General features: G+C 47.3%; 2 protein-coding genes and 1 long non-coding RNA gene across 3 annotated transcripts; 2 read left to right on the top strand and 1 right to left on the bottom strand.

Annotated features, from left to right (window-relative positions):
- The first annotated feature begins 1 nt into the window (after window position 1).
- On the top strand, window positions 2–1,633 carry LOC6616152 (40S ribosomal protein S12, mitochondrial). Its single transcript, XM_002040481.2, has 2 exons — window positions 2–217; window positions 1,208–1,633. The coding sequence occupies exons 1-2, from the start codon at window positions 166–168 to the stop codon at window positions 1,576–1,578; spliced, it is 423 nt and encodes a 140-aa protein (XP_002040517.1). The 5' UTR covers window positions 2–165; the 3' UTR covers window positions 1,579–1,633.
- A 2,947-nt stretch (window positions 1,634–4,580) lies between these two features.
- On the bottom strand, window positions 4,581–7,415 carry LOC116802290. The gene is made up of 3 exons (XR_004362667.1): window positions 6,219–7,415; window positions 5,918–6,153; window positions 4,581–5,854 (listed from the first exon to the last, which is right to left on the bottom strand). It is a non-coding gene; the product is annotated as an uncharacterized LOC116802290 (long non-coding RNA).
- A 2,114-nt stretch (window positions 7,416–9,529) lies between these two features.
- LOC6616151 (protein giant) lies at window positions 9,530–16,917 on the top strand. The gene is made up of 2 exons (XM_002040480.2): window positions 9,530–15,235; window positions 15,309–16,917. Exons 1-2 carry the CDS (start codon window positions 15,184–15,186, stop codon window positions 16,592–16,594), a joined length of 1,338 nt encoding a protein of 445 aa, XP_002040516.1. The 5' UTR covers window positions 9,530–15,183; the 3' UTR covers window positions 16,595–16,917.
- The last annotated feature ends 1,025 nt before the right edge of the window (window positions 16,918–17,942 follow it).

Below are 17,942 nucleotides of genomic sequence, written 5' to 3'. Positions count from 1 at the left end.
CTCTAGGACAACAACAGCTGATTGTCACATTAGAACTGAATTGGAATTAGATTATTATTTTAGCGCTTTTATAACACAAAAGGCCGAATAAATAGCTTCCGAACAAGCGCCACCAATCCGTCGAACGGCTGGTACCACGAACAAGCTGAACAGAACTCCGAGAGCATGAATTTTCTGCGGCAATCCTTTGGCATTACGAAACAGTTGGCTTCGCAGGGTAAGCTTAACTAAAACAAGTTAAATGCATTAAAAACGAATATTTTAATTGATTTTGTGGGCACGAGCTGCTCCTACGCAGGAACTGGCCATTAGGAGTCCGTGAATTGGCGCATTCAGCCACCCTTCCGCTGCGAAGTGCAAACCAAATAAACCGGGAGCGCATAAGTGTTTGTTTTCCCCCGACTTTCCTGCATTTCCCCAGGTTTTCCCAACTCTTTTTGAGTTTGAGTTTTGGCAGCGCGTGGCGGCCGCACTTTTCGCCTGCGAATATTTTCATTACCAGTTTCACATGCACATGAACATTCCGCAGCTCCCCCGCTTTAGATTGCTAAATTAATTGAAAACCTGTCACCCCGAAAAAGAAGGAAAAGCGCGGAAACAATAGAAATGTTCAACCGCAAAAAAAGGTCGCAGTTTAGGGGACAATAGGTACCGGATTTGTTTGTCCGGCAATCCTGCATATGGAAATTATTACCTGCCGCTTGTGTTGTGTGTGGCATTTGGCATATTTATAATTGAAAACGCTGCTGCGTCGCTTTGTTTCTGGCCAAAAAGGCTTGTCAGGATTCGGAGCGAGTACTCCCATGCTTGCGCGTCATTTGGCCGCAATTATTGTCGCCAGCCGCCAACTCCGTTCCACAATTCTCGATTTCCACAGAGATTAGCCGCATGACAAAGGAGCCAGCACAGAACCAGCGGGCATTGTCAATCACTGACCAACTGTCCGTGGAAGTGACCCTTTTGTCCGCATTTCGAAGCCGGTACAGTCGTGCTTTATTGATTTCGACCGATCTCTTTCGCTCCCATCATTGCATTCTCAATCGAGTCGATGGCCGTACCCTTGTGTGTTCATAGTCTAGCCACTTTCTTTCTCATAATCAAGGAGATTCAACTAGGAGTATGATTGCAAGCTTGAACTTGGAGAAGTTAATTCTGTTGTACTGGTTTTCTTTAAGCTACATATCTAACTCTTTCACTTCTTTGCCAGCCATCCAGTGCAGCTATGAGACCGCCGTCCGTGGAATGGCATCGCTGCAGCAGATGCACCGCAGCGGACCGCACATAAAGACGCGGCCGCCGCGCCAGCCGCTGGATGGAAAGCCCTTCGCCAAGGGCGTCGTCCTGAAGACGCTGATTAAAAAGCCCAAGAAGCCGAACTCGGCCAATCGAAAATGCGTGCTGGTGCGCCTCTCCACCGGCAAGGAGATGGTGGCCTACATCCCCGGCATCGGGCACAACCTGCAGGAGCACAACATCGTACTGTGCCGCGTGGGGCGTCTGCAGGACGTGCCCGGCGTGAAGCTGAAGGCTGTGCGCGGAGTCTACGACTTGGCGCACGTCATCAAGAAGAGCCAATAGTTATTAACCACTTCCTAATCACGTTGTTCAAATGCATAGCTCCACAATCAACAGACGGATGCGTCGTTCTTATTATTGTTTGTTTTTTACGGAAAATTATGTAGCTCAGCCGGCTTAAGAGGTAAGTGAGTGAGTAGTGACAAGTGAACGGGCTCAGTCAGGATCTCCTTTCGGTTGGCTGCATTCTCGTAATCTTAAGTCAATAGGCTGTCGCATCATCTTTACCTAAGAATAGCCTGGTCTCTCAGGGGAAAATGGTCTTAAACGGCATTTTACGCTTAACTGGCAAATCCTTTTGCATGAATCCTGTTTGCTTTTTAACAGAATTGCAAATTTTCTGCCAAATAATCGTTAGCTGAAATGGGCGTCACTCCAATACGCCCACTCTTCACAGCTACGAAGTTCAATGGAAAATCTATGTAGTAGTTGGTCCTTTTTGGGAATCCTGCTGGGTGACTGCCGAAAATTAGCTAAGAAAATTGAGTCCTTCCACAAGGGGAAGTATCTTTTTTAAAGAACTAGGACTTAAATACGGATTGATCAGTTATGATCACAAGTGCAATTGCAAATTACGAGCTTGGCTTGAGTTTGGTTTCTACGATTGCTCATTCGCTGAAGATGAAATGCATATGGCACAAAATGTAAATATCTAATATCAAACTATTATTACAGACACAGTTCATAGTTGTTGGATCCTCAGTGACTCTCCTCAAACCGAATTGTCGGTCCGAATCAAAGTCGTTTCGGGAGTGTCCTGCGCAGGACTCACCGTTAACCCATCCGCAGAAGGGACAGTCGCAGAGACCGTTAGGCAAATACATCGAAGGATCCTTTTTAAGTTAGCCGACGTCGAAGCTGTCGCCGTGTAGATGTCTTTTTTGTCCACATCCTCGGATGGATGACATTTCGGTGACCGCAGCAATGCCGTTTCCTCTGTCCGCCAGACATTGTGTCAACAGAGGGTCAGCATGCAGGACCATGGGTGTACCGTTAGTCCCGGCCGAAAGTCCGTAGTCCTGCTGCCTGATTGAGCCATTATGACAGCAGGTCCTTTGTCCGGGGATCGTTCGTCTTCGCCGTCTTTTCTGCTGAGTCAAGTTGTCCAACATCTTTGGGCCCCGCCTTTGTTTGCCGGCATGCATAATTTTTATCAATAAAAACGCCATTGTCCAGCGTTGAGGAAAAAACACATACGAGTCCCGCTTCCGTGTAATCACCGAAGGATATTAGCTGCTTTTTCTTCAGCTCCTTTTGTTCGCCGTGTTAACTGTAAAATTTGCCAAATGAAAAATGACTCCCGGTCTCGGGGATTACTGGCCAATCATCGAGGCGTTCACACGTCTGTGGCTTGGCCAGAATGAATTGGCAAAACATCTGGGAAAAACGACATTCAAAAGTTTTTATCTCCAACGAATTGTGCGACTCGAATCGCAATTTTTCGGGGAATGATTGAGTGTCCGGACTAGGAGATAGGGCCGTCCAATATGCTAATCTTGTTGTATATCTAGAATATTTGCAAAGATATAACACATTTTAAATCACACTCACCCTTGACCCTCTGGCTTTTGCATTGACTATATTTTTAATTGTTCTTTGCTTACCACAACATTGGGCGTTAGTTATTGATTTTCTCCCAACTTTCGCCTCTTCTTCTATATCTGTGAGTTTCTGTTCTGGTCTGTTTTGTGGCCAAGGGCTTTAATTGTGCCTGCACCCCTTCTAATCATCTTTTGCACACCCATAACCAATCGATGCTGTCACTTCCCCGTTTAGTTTTACTCTTTTCGGCGGACACGAAATGGAAAGGCGTAGAGAAAGGGTGGCGGAGTCACTGGAGTTTGACTGTACGAATTGCCAAACATTTTATTTAATCATGGACACGTGTTCGGCGACCTTTCGGGGTTGGGTGGCTGGGGGTTGATAGTGTATTGCGGATGGTGGATGGAGGATGGGCCACCCCGAGAAGATGACGACTCCCAAATGTTCAACCCTTGTGCAACCCTTGTGCTTGCGTGATGTGAGTCTCGTAACGCCGGAGCCAAAATGGCGCTGCCAAATGGCTGAATCCCGGAATCCCAGAATCAGTGTGCGATTCGCAATAAAAATGGTTTCAGCTAAGCCGCATTCCGCGGGGACCTGTGATCCTTAACTTCTGGTCTGATCTTCTTTAAATCGCACAAGAAAGAGGTCCCTAATTGGCATCTTGTTGTTTTCGCCCTTGTGCCCTTTCTTTGGCAACAATCGAAATGTCAAGTGTGAGTCAAATAATGATGCATAACCCCCGACCAGACGGTCTCTAGATGCTGCAACCGAGATTATCCTTCGGAAACATCATCATTTTCTTGTAATCGATTGCAGAAAGAGGCGAGAACCGAGCAAATCTCTCTCAGAAAGATCAAACTGACAAAAAACGGGCCAACGGAAAAAGGGAGGAGAAGCAACAACAAACGACGGGCGGGCCAAACCACACAAAGGATCGTCATCCGATCGTCGTTCTCGCTCTGCTGCGAATGTGCGGAATGTGTGTCCTCTGGCCACGTGCAGAGCACACTCCAATCACAGGCGAGAAAAGACACACACACCTTGGCCGCCAGGTGAGCGGCCCAAGTGTCAATCAGGACTCACTCGCGATCCCCTTGTGATTTCCGCATTTCAACCCCAAGCGATCGCAGATCTCATCTGATTCGCCACGATCGCAGCCCACGACTCCTTTTCGATCTGTGTTGACACTGTCAAAGAGATCCTGGCGATCGAAATGTGTTTACTCATGGCCTAAATCCCTTCCCTTTGGGGCGTCACGATCGAATGGCAATCCTTTCTAGCCAGCGCACGATCGGCACGTGGCGACTTGGATCGTGAGCTGATATTTTTCGCACTTTTTCTAGTGAATTTTGTCGGTGGAAACAGAAACGATATTTGATTTTAATCATTGATTTATTCTTTCACAATCTTGATGTACAATTCGTAAGTAACTACAGATTCTAGAATATTTGTTTCTGCAATCTAAACATTATTTATAATTAAGTTTTGTAGCATGTAGCATTTGTAGCTGTAGTATTCCCAGGGGTTCGAAAGTCAACGCATCTAGTTCAGCTTACTACTTTGGACTTGTGTGGGGATCAGGGGAATGAGATCATCGGAGGCACTGCTAGCTTTAGTGGGCATGACCAGTGGCTTTCAAGGATCTACCTAGATCTGCTGCGACTGGGATTACCTCCATGATGAGATGGCCCAGATTTCCATTCCCCGCTCAAGTGATTTGGCAATTGACCTAACAATTGGGCTAGGCGCGGGAGGGAATCTGAAAATCTGGGGATCTAGCCATCTAATCTTACGGATTTACGTGAAACTTTTGCAATCGAAGTGGCGGCCCCTGGAACTCGACCATTATTTGGCAATATACGAGCGGAGTGGCCTAATCTGGTGGACTGATCCCGATACCGATCCCGTTCCCGATCCGCGATCTCCTCTCCTCGTTCGCTCGTAATCTGAGATTAAATTAGAATGTCGCAGGAAGGCGATGGGCGGTGGGCCTGTGCTGGACGGACTCACCTCTGTTTGCGCTAAATCCCCGAGATCCAGAGGCCTAATCCTTTCGCTCGACCGACTACCTGGCCCCTGATCCCGTGGCCCAGATCCCGAAACCATGCAACAGTCGCGCTACACACGAATTAACCTGATTAAAATTGTATTTTTCCCAAATTTATGGGATTAAGTTCCGTTCAAGTTCCTTTAACTCGTTTAAGCTACCGGATTTAGTTCAAGTGCTCGCCTGGATCTCCCCGGGAGATCTCAGGCCACTCGGCCATCCGCCCAGGGCTCTCAGGTCGCTCGAGCCGCTCAAGCCTTCGTGAGCCGATTTTTATTGGGCTGGCTTAATTAGCACAATTGTTTACAAATTTACCTTTCGTCATGCTGCAAGGGATTGTTCCAGGATCCTCCTGAGATCGGTGTGTGAAATCCATGGCCCGCACACGCCCACGGCTCAAAATTCTTGGCCCAGAGTCTAACGTCCTGCAATTCAGAGCAGGGCAGGGCAGATCAGCTATGTGTGAACCGTGCAGAGAGCAATTCTCCTTAAAATTGGTCTAATCCAGAGCGTGGACCCTGCACTACGGTGCGTCTTGGCCATCAGTTCCACCAGCTCGCCGGCCCATTTGCCCATCAATTATGAGCCTTATGCAACTCATAATGAGTTTTTTTCTCTCACTTAGGCCAAAACTTTATCCAAACACATTTGTGTGCGCCTGTAAAAAAGGGGCTCAAAGTTGTGTTCCTGCAGAAAGAAGGAAATCTGTTTATTTCAATTGATTGCCAATTCATAATTTACCAGGCTTACAAGCCTTTCCTATGTATGTATCTGGTGTCCGGGGGAACTAGAGACAGACTTCCTAAATGTGGACTTCGAAAACACACCCATTGACCTCGGCGAACGTGAGGCCACTTTGAGCAACTCCTTCACTTCACTTCACTTCCGTTGGGCAGCTGTAAAGGCTTAAGAGGTGCTCGATTGGCGCCTGGACAAGGATCCTGCGACTCCTCGAACTGCGTTCCTGGCTGTGGTGTGTGCGTTCCCTAGAAGACGACACAAACTCTGTGCTTAGGCAAATATAAACAAATATTTATGCGTAAAAACAAACCCCAGACGAGGCCCAAGGGCCTGTTGGCCGTAGAAAAACAAATCGTTTGTATGCCCTGTGGACCAGGCAGAAACACGTGCCCACTTATTATATTTTCGTTGGATTCCAGTCCGGGGCTAGCAGGCCAAACTAAATCGCCATTGACGCTGGAAAAACAAAACGCAAGTCAAGCCATCGAAATGGATTTCGAATCGCGTTTCCCCGACATAAAGTTGCAATATGTTGTGTGCGGCGGGATTAGAGCCAGAGCAACTTCGATCCTCCGGCCGCAGTCCGAACTCCGATCCCATTCGGTCTACGCCCCCTCGAGATTAATGAGGATGTGCGGCGTGTGTTTACTCCGTCATGTTCCCGTCCAGAATCCAGAATCCAGAATCGAGAGTCCAGGATCCAGAGCCCAGAGTCCAAAGTCGAATCCTTTCACTAGCCAGGGGCATGAGCCACATGTGTTCCTTTTTTCCAGCTGCTGACCACACTCGGCACTGGGCATCGGACTTTGGTCATTGAGCATTGAACACCAAACACCGAAAAAAGACCACTGAACACGCTCATTAGGCAGCCTTCCACTTAAGCGTGAGTTGGCTCTTTTTGCATCTTTGATAAATTAACCAACAATGGGAGGCGAACTGTCGCTCGATGGCTCGTGTTGGTCTTCAATGCTCAGATTCTGTGAGAGCATTTCCTTCGGGATGTGGCCAGCAGCCAGCAGCCAGCTGAACAGCCACTACTTGGAGCATCGTATCTCGATTTCTATTCCCACTCACTCCACAATTACCCCAAGCAGTCAGTGGGTTGCTGACTGCCACGCGATCTGACCACTAGAAAGCTCCAGCAGCACTCCGACTGGAGTCCAATGATCTCCAATTCAGCATCTGAGCTGAGACCCAGGAAATTCGAACTAATTGCTGCACCCAGAGCATAACCCAGAATCGATTCGTTTGCCACACTCCAAGGGAAAGGATCGAGTCCGGGCTTCGTGGCAGGAGGCTGTTTGTCAAGGAACTTTCTTTCCCGCAGTTCCTTTGAAGCGTTCCAGCTAACAATTAGTGAAGAAAGTCGTGTGGCTCGTGCACCGAAACAATTCCGCAGCCAGCGGTCCTCAGTTCCCAGTCCGCTCCTAATTATGCGTCGAAAAATTGAGCGCCTCAAATTACTCGTGCAATCCGAACAAGATCGCAACATGAGCCTTGGCAATGGTAATGGAAATGCAAATGCCATTGCCATTCGAGTTAATTAATCACGGCAACTTGTGGCAAATTGTATGCAAGGGGTATCCAAGGGTCGACCGGAACCGTAGATCATTAGGAGTTAGGAGTTAGGAGTTCAGCGCTTAGAGTGCTAGGATGGCGTGGCATATGTGAGTGATCCTCCATTGTGTCCGGCGGATTGTTGGAAAACCCTGGCTAATGGTCTGCGCTGACAGTCGAGACAATAAACGCGATGTATATTTATATATGGTCTGGTAGAGAAAAGGATTCCGGGGGACAGCGGGTCAGTTCCCAGGGAGAGAAACTCTTTCCACGCTCCGCTGATCGCACTATTTGTCTATTTGGCAAACAGACCTCGATCACGACAAAAAGATAATCGGCGAAGGGTAAGACAGGAAGTGATCTGCTTTCTTCGCATCGTTTCCACTTGTCTGGCCACAAATTTGAGGTTGCCTGACCAGATAATCTTATAATGTTGCTGCGCCACAGCAAAAGTCTTCTCGAGTTTCCCCCGATTGTATTGACAAAACAGTTTCAGTATCAATGACAGGGTTTTCAGCCATGGCGAGGGGCAGGTGGTCACCGCATCGATTTAGCCGGGAGTGGGGGCGTAAAACCTAATTTCGAGCCAGCAACTAACTCCACTGACTCCCCATAAATGTGTCACAGCGCGACGAATTGATGGGGTGTTCGTTCCCCAAACTTCCACCCCACCCCAAACTCCAGACATCCACGTCCACCCTGCTGCGCCCCCGAAACGCAAGAGGGGTTGAGCCAACAATTGTAGGAAATTGCCAAAAGTGACCACAGCGGCGGTCAGCATTCCGAGCGACCCGCAAAATTGCCAGCGAGCGACCACTTGTAATCAAGCCAACGCCATCCGGTTTTGTTATCATTAAGCAACCGCCCGGGAAAGTCGGAAAAGGGCTTTCCCGAGCCGAACCACGCCGTGGCAGAACCCTTTCATTTGCCTTAATGAAAATGCCCCCGATGCTGTCTCTCTGTGTGTCTGTCTGTCGCCTGCTATTTATTTATTAAATGCAGGAGACTCCCTCGCCTCCGGATGGACACAATGGACATCGGACAATGGACTGGGTCAGCTGGCACAGCTGTCACATTTTCCCTAAGCCCTGGATCTCTGGATCCGTCACCCACTCCCTGCACGTCCATCTCCACCCCCACCTCCACCTCCATCTTCACCGCTTCCCCCAACTCCCTAAATGCGGTCCTATATCTCCTGGCTTTAATGAAGTTGCGGGGATTCATTGCCCAGAGAACCAGTTTCCCACCAGACGCACAAAATGAAGTCGCTGTGGTGGTGGTTTTTCGAAATCCCCTCCAGCTGTGGAATTCTGCCTCTGATTGGCCGAGCCTTTGAGCTCTACTTTATTGCGTGGCCCGGAGTTCGACAGAGTCTTCGATTTCCTAGCAGGACCTCGATTATAAACGCCAAAATGGCGCAATCCCTGGCAATGGAGGATGCAACGTAACATGGCGATGGAACTGGGTTCGATCTTGGGACTATGCGACCTTGAGACAAGTTCTACATAGTTCAGAAACTGTGGGGAAAGTGAGGAAAGTTCGAGATGAAGAAGATTAATTGCAGTTCCAGACTGAAGTTTCAGTGATCTAGGGAATGGTTTGATTTGAAATATTGTATAAACTGTCCCATCAGTAAGAAATAAGCGATATAGTGAGAATAGCTTTGCCAAGCTTAGCTTGCTTAACTCTAGCTCCTTACTTGCCAGTTTTTAGCCACATCGTTTAACCTTTTTGATTCCCCTGCGTTACGTAAAACGTATTACTGTTGCGACCAGGCTCAGAGAAATCTGCTCGTTGAGCCTAGCTCGACAGTTAGTCAAGTCATCTGGAATCCATTGCCGGCTTAAAAGTGGAGAGCTGCGGATCTGGACACTTGTTTTCAGGGGATTACGCTGTTTGGAACACGCAATATTATGCGAGATTAACTTGAGGCAGCCAGATAGTCAGGATTAGCATGGAGGATTGGAGGATCGAGAGAGCTGTGCCTAGTCACCTGTCGGATCACCCGGAACCCTCCGGCCCACTGAGCTTCCAACAATATTTGTGTTCTCCTTCCGAGAAGCAAAAAATGCACTTTTAAAGATGAAACTGAAAATTATGAAATGATATGCTAGTTCATATTTTTGGCAGAACTCGGTGACAATGGCACATTTTGCCACCTACAAAACTGCGTGCACAAAGGGCTTAAACCGCTTAAAGACCGTTTAATCTCATGGATTTCAGTCGTTTTTAGTTTCATGTGAAAAAACTCGAGGCAAAAGGCAACTGTGGTTCTCAAAGGAGATGAGAACAGAACGAAACGGAACTCGGATACAATGGGCGTGGCCGGGTCGAAGACTTTACGGTGTTAAATGCTCATATTACGAGCTGGCCAGGAGTCACTCTATGAAAAAGAGTTATGCGGAATGAGGCTTAGGGCCGTTCAGTTTCGTTCGGTTCAGTTCCGTTCTCTGTTCCAGGATTTCCTAGATCTACCGTTCTCGCCCGGTCCCGATCTGCCGATCCCGATTGTATCTTGGCAGCGCATCCGTTCCGGTGGAGATCGTGCTGGATGGATATGCTTTATATGCTGATGGAAGTTAGGAGATGGTGCGAACTGACAATTGACACAATTACCAGGACGGCCAAATCCGCAAACCGCTGCAATGCCATTTTGACAGCAATTGTCCTGTCCAACAATGTGATCTGGGATCTGAAATTTTGAATTTCGCTTCTCGAGAGGAAGGGGGCTAACAGTAGCCATTCTAACGGGGTTTCGTAGGCGGCTTTGGCTTGCAGTTGAACAATGGCAAAGGACAAAAAGGAGTGCAGCAGCAAGGACACTCCCGCAAAAAGGTGTGAAAATTTCAAGGGCCGCTTGATAGATCGAGTGGGCTCGACACCCCGATGGCCGGGGGCGGATCGTAACTCTTTTTATGTGGGCTCTTCGACCGGCGGTTTGATTAACTCCGGAAAACCCTAACGGTGCTCGGCCGCTGACAATGGGCGTCGTGGCTGATGGCAGCTAATCAACAGTAAAATGCATAAAATTAAGTGAGCATTGAAAGGGCATTATCGGGAATAAGGGTCTTTGCGCCGGCTATTAGAATTGTTTCACACTATACGCACATAACTGTACCGCGAGCGGTTCTCACCCAAATAGATACCGATCACAGAGCTCCGAGTTGGAACAATGGTCCAAAACGTTGACAGTTCATCAAAACGAATGAAGCATGCAAAATGAATGTGCCATCAGCGATGGCAAATACCCTGCAATCGCTGCTCAGTGCAGTGACTGGTGCACTGGAAAAGGGGTTTGGAAATCTTGCTCACTTAAGTATTCATGTTCAGATATTGGTCCTTCCAGATGATCGCAGTGTAGCTGTAGGAGCAGAGATCTCCCACTCGGAAATCATGCGTGAAATGTTGCTTTCTTTGGATTCCTTTCTCTTGCTCGTCTTGTGTGTGCGAGTATTTCAGTATTTTCCCAACCCGAGCATTCTCATTTTCCTCTGACTATGGCGATGGGCGTGGACAGTGACACACCCCTCGATCCCCTGTCTCCTGGCCATCTTCCTGGGGTCCTGACAACGGGACAACGGGACAACAGGACAACAGGCACAATGATGGCGTAAGGAAGTAGCAAGTTAGTTTTGCCCATTTAAATAGCACTCTGGACACCGAGCTCTTTGTGCGTCGATTTGACGAGCATTAAATGGCACTTTTCCCGTGTGGGGTCTCCCCATCGATCAATCGATCGATCGTTCGATCGATCGGCCCAATCTTGAGTCAGAACCTTGAACTTATCGCGCACAATTTCAATATTGGGCTTCGCAGCTCAGCGCAGTCGATCATTCAAAGTTCATTGAGTTGCTGGGATGTTTGGCCGGTGCAAACATAAGACGATAGACGCGCTGTCGCCCCAATTTGGAAGATGCAACTCGCTCGGCAGATAAGAGGACTCCAAAGCATGGCCGGTCTGCGAGGAAAATGTCATTTGGGTAATCAAAACCGCACTAATTGGCATAGTAATGCAATACTGCCTTGGGATTTGGGATCCGGATTTCATATTCCGGACTGGAGATCTGCTCGAGATCTTTTCGCTCGACTGGTCAGCGGTGAATGAAGGAAGGCTCTATTAGGAGCGGCTCGACGTATCTCGATTAAAGAGATGCCATAATTGAGCAGCCTTTTGCTGGATGTGGGATTAGGAGCCATAGGATAACAATTAGCCAAAGGATTTGACGACGGAAGCTATGGCCATTGTGGGTTCCCTTCCAGTACTTAACTTGTGTCTTTTTTAGTCGGGGTTCTTTTTGCCGAGCTGTGCACTTCCGTTTGCGGAAGTGGCTAAGGCAAATCCCCAGACACATCGAGCCGAGCAATACCTGTTCCCATTATCCTCTGCAAGTGTGCACTTTGCATATGCCAAGGAAAACAAACAAGTGATCCTAGGTCCTCGATTCCCGACTCTCGATCCTGGTTAGTCTTTTTCGCTTAGCCCAAACACTCTGCTGCGAGAGGAGAGGGCCTTTGTCCGCCCGAGGAGCACGTGTAATCCCCGTTCACTTCCTCGCCGGCCGACTACTTACTTCCTCATTTGCATCGCAGGATATAGGGATATGGACGGGCCCAAGTGCCTTTCCTGATGGGCTTAGGCGGCCATCGTGGCTGAGAATTAACTGAATGACGGCCAAACTAATCATACATTTGAAAGTAATCTCATTTCATCAATTGTGCTGAGGAACGGCCTTTCAAGGAGTTCCTTTTGGAGGAAGTTGGAAGAATGAACTAAGCACGATTCTTTCAAATAGCGCTGCATTAGTGAAATATATTTGATGATATCAAAAAGATAATTTATTACCAGAAACTTACCATCACATCGAGATGAAAATGCGGAGGAGAGCGCTGCTCTTTGCTTATCCCAAACTAGGGGTTTTTTTAGGGATAAAAAGCGGGAATACAGTTTCTCAGAAACAAAATGGCAGTCCTAATATGCGATAAGTTGCTTTCAACTTACGTTTACGACAGGGGCCATTTGAAGCTAAGGCTTCCAATATGTGACTGTTAACCCATTAAGACAAAGGGCCGCGAAAGGAGTTAACGGCAATTCCCCGAAACTAAGCACGAATCCAAATCCAAGCCACTCCTCACCCTTTTTTGGACGGGTCGGTCGGGTCATATAAGGCAAAACCCCTTTCAGTCAATTAGTCGCTGATTTTCTTTGTCACCTAGCAGCGGACCAATATAAAAATCGCAGCCACAATGGGCGGAGGAGAGAACCCTTTTTTTTAAGGACAGCCGATGTCTGAAATGTCAGTTTATGGCTCCTTAAAAAACAGCAGCGGCTTTAGGGTCCGCGGACTCGGAATGAGGCCTTTTCGCACGAAGCGTCCATTATGCAATAAAACTCTGGATGTTTTTTAGGCAACAGCATAACAGCCTAATACAGCGCATATTGTGGGTGGGCAACCCGTTCGGGCATCAGGTAGATGATTCCGTAAAAAACGCGCCCAAGGTCACCACTCAAAGGATTGCACAAATATTGCATCTTTGGTTCGGAGCTCATTATGGCGAAGCAACAGCAGTCCGAGTATATGAATATATGGTTTTATGGCCTGCTGTTTTTTAAGTTTTTTTCGCTGAATCTGGTTTTTACACCGAACTTGGCAACTCTTTGGCTTCAACTTCGGCCGCGACTTTTTATGGCATCTGCTCGGGATCGATTGGGCTGGGTTATACGTTTGTCCAGGATCTGGAAGGGCTCGGGCCCGGGAACCGCAGGTAAGGGATCGACTCAATGACGGCGACGTGACCGTCCGAGTTTTAGTTTAATCCACCATTTTTACGGTTGGATTAGCGCACGGATTAGCGGATAAGTTCGCGGTTTTTTACTGATTACCATATCGATCCTTCTTTTTATTTGCAATCCACCCAATCCCACTGAATGGGAAGTCGTAAAAAGAGAATGAATGAAAGTTAGCAAGGGAATATGGAAATCTGATCAACGTATATAAAGTAGGTATTGTTGATAGGATTTGATATCATTTCTGCGTAACAAATCTAAGCTACAGATTTGGACACACTGACCGTCATGTCCTCGAAGTAGCTGCAGTAAGTATCCAGCATAACATTTCCCATGGATGATAGCCAACATTGTACCGCTACCCACTTCCGTTGGCCGTCGAGGCGACCGTTAGGACAAACAGTTAACAAAGTGAAACAACTTGTCGAGGATCCCACATCCCACGCCGCAGCGGAAGCCAAAGGGATAAAGGACGTAGAATCAAGGATGTTTAAGGAGGAGGGCAAACACGAGCAGTCAACACTGGCGGACACTTGTCGCAATGATCCTGGACTCTCGATTCTCGATCCTCGGGCTGGCGGCGTCATGAATCAAATGGGCAGACTGGCGAGTGTCCTTGTCGAGATTCCGGGAAGCCGAGTTTTCATTGCCGAAATAGGAAAAGGATGCGAATTACGCCAGCCGAAAAGGACTGAAAATTGCAAGAACGCCAGAACTCGGCCTAATTTCCATAATTTGTCACGCACAATCCAACGAATTCGCCATCACATAGATACACAGATTCTAGATGGGCTGGTCAGCAAAAGGATTTCGGGACAAAAGCGCAAAACAAACGGATTTAGCCATCACAACCCTTGGATGTTGTGCATCTTTTATCAACAAACCAGATTCCATCTCTTTTCTTTGACCAGATGCCTCTCTTCCTGGCCAGAAAAGTATGATTTGACTGTAATTATAATATACTACGGTCAGGGGGTCTTTGATATGCGAAACGTTCTGGAAGATTCAAAAGCATGCTGAAATAAACCAGTCCAGAAAAGAATAGCGAGAATAGAATGTCTAATTGCGGTTTATTCTTAAAACAACATTAGAAACGTATTCAGCAGTTACTTAAATCTAAAGACTTAGTAACTAAAGATTTTTAAGTTTGGTTTTTGGGTAAGGGCTTTATCATTTAGATATCAAAGCAAGTAAGTTAGGTACAATTGTAATAATACATCAATTGCACAATGCTGGTATATACAAAAATGGGGTTTCCTCAAACTTGGACTTATAACATCGCAATGAACGCCTATGAAAATAAAGCCGAAGTTTAAAACTCTACAATGATTATGAATACTTTTAGCCCATTCCATGAAAACGAAATGTAAAGCACTGCAAAGGTGGTACGAATTTTCCTATTTTTTCCCATTGAATATTAAAACCAAGAAAAAACCATATCCTTTCGCGGAAACTGATGAAACATAAAGTTCGAAAACTCTTTGTACTTTTTTTTTTAAATTACGTTAAATGGCGAACTAACAATAGCACAAAGAACTATGATTTTTGCGAAAACTGCGAAAACCAAATGAGGGAAAGGGCAGCCGCACCCTTGTAAAACCCTTTCGAATGCGGCGAGACAGAGAGGGCAACAGGGCAGAGCGGGACAGAGTCAGAAGCAGAGCCAGAATCACCCCTTTGCCCTTTGGCCTTTGTACCGCCTACCTGCTTCGTACCGCTTCGGCTGGCCGCTCGTGTCCGCCATTTCGATGTGAATGAGGCGTCGGCGCAGCCTCCGGATTTTCGGTATAAATGCAGGGGGTTCCGACGAGAGGAAATCAGTTTGCGTTCGACATCGTCAGCGTGAAGATATAGCAATATCAGAGCTAGATCACCAGTCTATATAGCGTCAATCAGTTGGATTAAACCCAGAGACCATACACCGAACACCATGCTAATGCACGAGAAACTCATGGCCGGGCAGTTCTTCGATCTCAAGACTGGTAAGTTGGCCACGCTCCTTGGACTCTCCTCGATCCGTAAACTAACAAATCCCCTCTCTCTCAATCTCGGCAGATCGCAAACCCCTGATGCACCACCACCAGTACCAGCACCACCAGCAGCAACCACTGCACCACTTGCCGCACAGCCAATTGCCGGTTCAGGGATCCTTGGGCCTGCCCAAAATGGATCTGTACACGGCCTACGCCTACCAGCAGCAGTTGCTGGGAGCTGCCCTCAGTCAGCAGCAACAACAGCATCAGCAGCAGCAGCAACATCAGCAGCTGCAGCAGCAGCAGACCTCCTCTGCAGAGGTCCTGGATCTTTCCCGTCGATGTGACAGCGTAGAGACGCCCAGGAAGACTCCCTCGCCGTATCAAACAAGCTACAGCTACGGCAGTGGTTCCCCCTCGGCCTCGCCCACCAGCAGTCTTCTGTATGCGGCCCAAATGCAACAGCAGCAAAATCAGCAGCAACAGCAGCAGCAGCAACAATTGGCCTCCCTGTATCCCGCTTTTTACTACAGCAACATCAAGCAGGAGCAAGCCACGCCCACTGCTGCTCCGCCCAAGGTCACACCAACCGCCAACCTTCTGCAAACCTTTGCTGCCGCCTCTGCTGCGGCCGCCGCTGCTGCTGCCGCTTCTTCGACCAACTCACCAAGACCCGCCAGCAACGCCAGCACAATGCAGATAGACGTTCTGGAGAATCCCCAGTCCCCGGCTGTTGAGGCCACCACGCCCACCACCTCCAGCAGCGGCGAGGCGGGAAAGAGCACCCGTCCCTTCAAGGCCTTTCCCCGGGATCCCTTGGTCATAGCTGCCAATTTCGCAGCCACTGATGTCCTTCTGGACAATCCGCGAGTGGAGCGCTACACGGAATACCGGAAGCGAGTGCTTGAGCAAATCCGCAGCTCCAACGGAGGATCGCGCACCGTAACCAACCCAAAAATGCGAAGGACCAACTCAAGAAGTGGATCCGTCAACGAAGGCAGCTCCTCAAACAACAACAGCGAAAGCGAGGATCGCGCTGCTGCGGAGGAGTCAAGCGACTGCGACTCCCAGGCGGGAAACTTCGAGGGCAAGTCCGCCACCAGCAGCTCCAGCAACTTGGCTAACGCTACTGCAGCGAACTCCGGTATCAGCTCGGGCAGCCAGGTTAAGGATGCCGCCTACTACGAGAGGCGTCGCAAGAACAATGCTGCCGCCAAGAAGTCCCGCGATCGCCGCCGCATCAAGGAGGATGAGATCGCCATCAGGGCCGCCTATCTGGAGCGCCAGAACATCGAGCTCTTGTGCCAGATAGACGCACTCAAGGCCCAGCTGGCCGCCTTCACCTCCGCCAAAGTAACCACCGCCTAAAGGTCCACTCCTCTCTTGATGCGTTGAACGCGAGGATCCGAATCGTATGTCCTGTTTTTGGGTCAGCTTATCTGTGAATAGTTTAGGGGGCTCAACTTTCTTTTTTTTACACACTCGCATTTAAGTACTTTAAGTCCTTGGAGTATACGTTATATTTGGAAAATGTATTAGCTGTAGTGCATCTCGCAATCTCACCAGTTAACTATCAATGGAATCATCTATAGTTGTAGAAGTCCCAGCTAGCCAGTAATGTTTAACTTGTAAGTGAATTTTTTTCATAGCCCTAAGGAATCAATTATAATAAATTATCCAAAATAATTATATTCCATTACTGCTTAATATGGTCTTCGTTGTATCTTGGTAAGTTGTTGCTACCTACTGAAACTTCTGCTCGCCTGGTGTTCAGAATCTGAAAAATTACAAAATTCGATACTTTACTTTTTTATCATAAATGTTCATAAAGCTAAAAATGTTCAACGTTTAGTACAGCTCATTACCCATGGAATCCATAACATTTTTAATTATGGAAAATAAATTTTTGGCAAAATTTTTGAATTGTTAAATTTGCTAAATATATGATACATGTAAAAGTCATAACATTTGAATGCAAGCTGAACGAGGCCTGATATTAACCATTTGCAAATTTTTAACATTACTTTCTGTACTTTTAGGCCGGAAAAGATAGCCACTCAATGGTGCCCCATATATTTGTAACATACTTTTAGGCCCTGAAAGAATTCAATCACCATCGTCACCTTCTGGTATTTCAGTTCGCGTGGTAATCTAAACCGAAAAATCACACAATTTGGAAAATGTTAGGATTTTTTTGATTTTAGATACCAGGCGATGATAATCAGTAGCAGGTGTCTACTAAAAATTAATAGTTGGTCACCTCCTGGAATTCCAGTTCGCCTGGTAGTTTAAACCGAAAAATCTCTCAATTTGGCTAACAAAATGCGCATTTTTGCGCAAAATTTTTGGATTTTTCGATTTTAGATACCAGGCGATGATAATCAGTAGCGGGTGTCTACTGAAAACCAATTAATAGTTGGTCACCTCCTGGAATTCCAGTTCGCCTGGTAGTTTAAACCGAAAAATCTCTCAATTTGGCTAACAAAATGCGCATTTTTGCGCAAAATTTTTGGATTTTTCGATTTTAGATACCAGGCGATGATAATCAGTAGCGGGTGTCTACTGAAAACCAATTTATCGTTGGTTAACTCCTATAATTCTTGTTCGCCTGGTAGTTTGAACCGAAAAAATCTCTCAATTTTGCTTACAAAATGCGTATTTTTGTGCAAAATTTTTGATTTTTTCGATTTTTGATACCAGGCGATGATAATCAGTA

Source organism: Drosophila sechellia, chromosome X, assembly GCF_004382195.2.
Source record: "Drosophila sechellia strain sech25 chromosome X, ASM438219v1, whole genome shotgun sequence".
NCBI lineage: Eukaryota > Metazoa > Arthropoda > Insecta > Diptera > Drosophilidae > Drosophila > Drosophila sechellia.
Note: the sequence above shows the minus strand (reverse complement) of the source record. Positions and strands in the feature narration are given on the sequence as shown.

What these genes read in the sequence shown, in the direction of transcription:
- LOC6616152 (XM_002040481.2), top strand. Translation starts at nt 166, where the DNA reads ATGAATTTTCTGCGGCAATCCTTTGGCATTACGAAACAGTTGGCTTCG. An exon ending in GAAACAGTTGGCTTCGCAGG is followed by an intron (nt 218 to 1,207) that starts GTAAGCTTAACT and finishes CTTCTTTGCCAG; the next exon opens with CCATCCAGTGCAGCTATGAG.
- LOC6616151 (XM_002040480.2), top strand. Translation starts at nt 15,184, where the DNA reads ATGCTAATGCACGAGAAACTCATGGCCGGGCAGTTCTTCGATCTCAAG. An exon ending in GTTCTTCGATCTCAAGACTG is followed by an intron (nt 15,236 to 15,308) that starts GTAAGTTGGCCA and finishes CAATCTCGGCAG; the next exon opens with ATCGCAAACCCCTGATGCAC.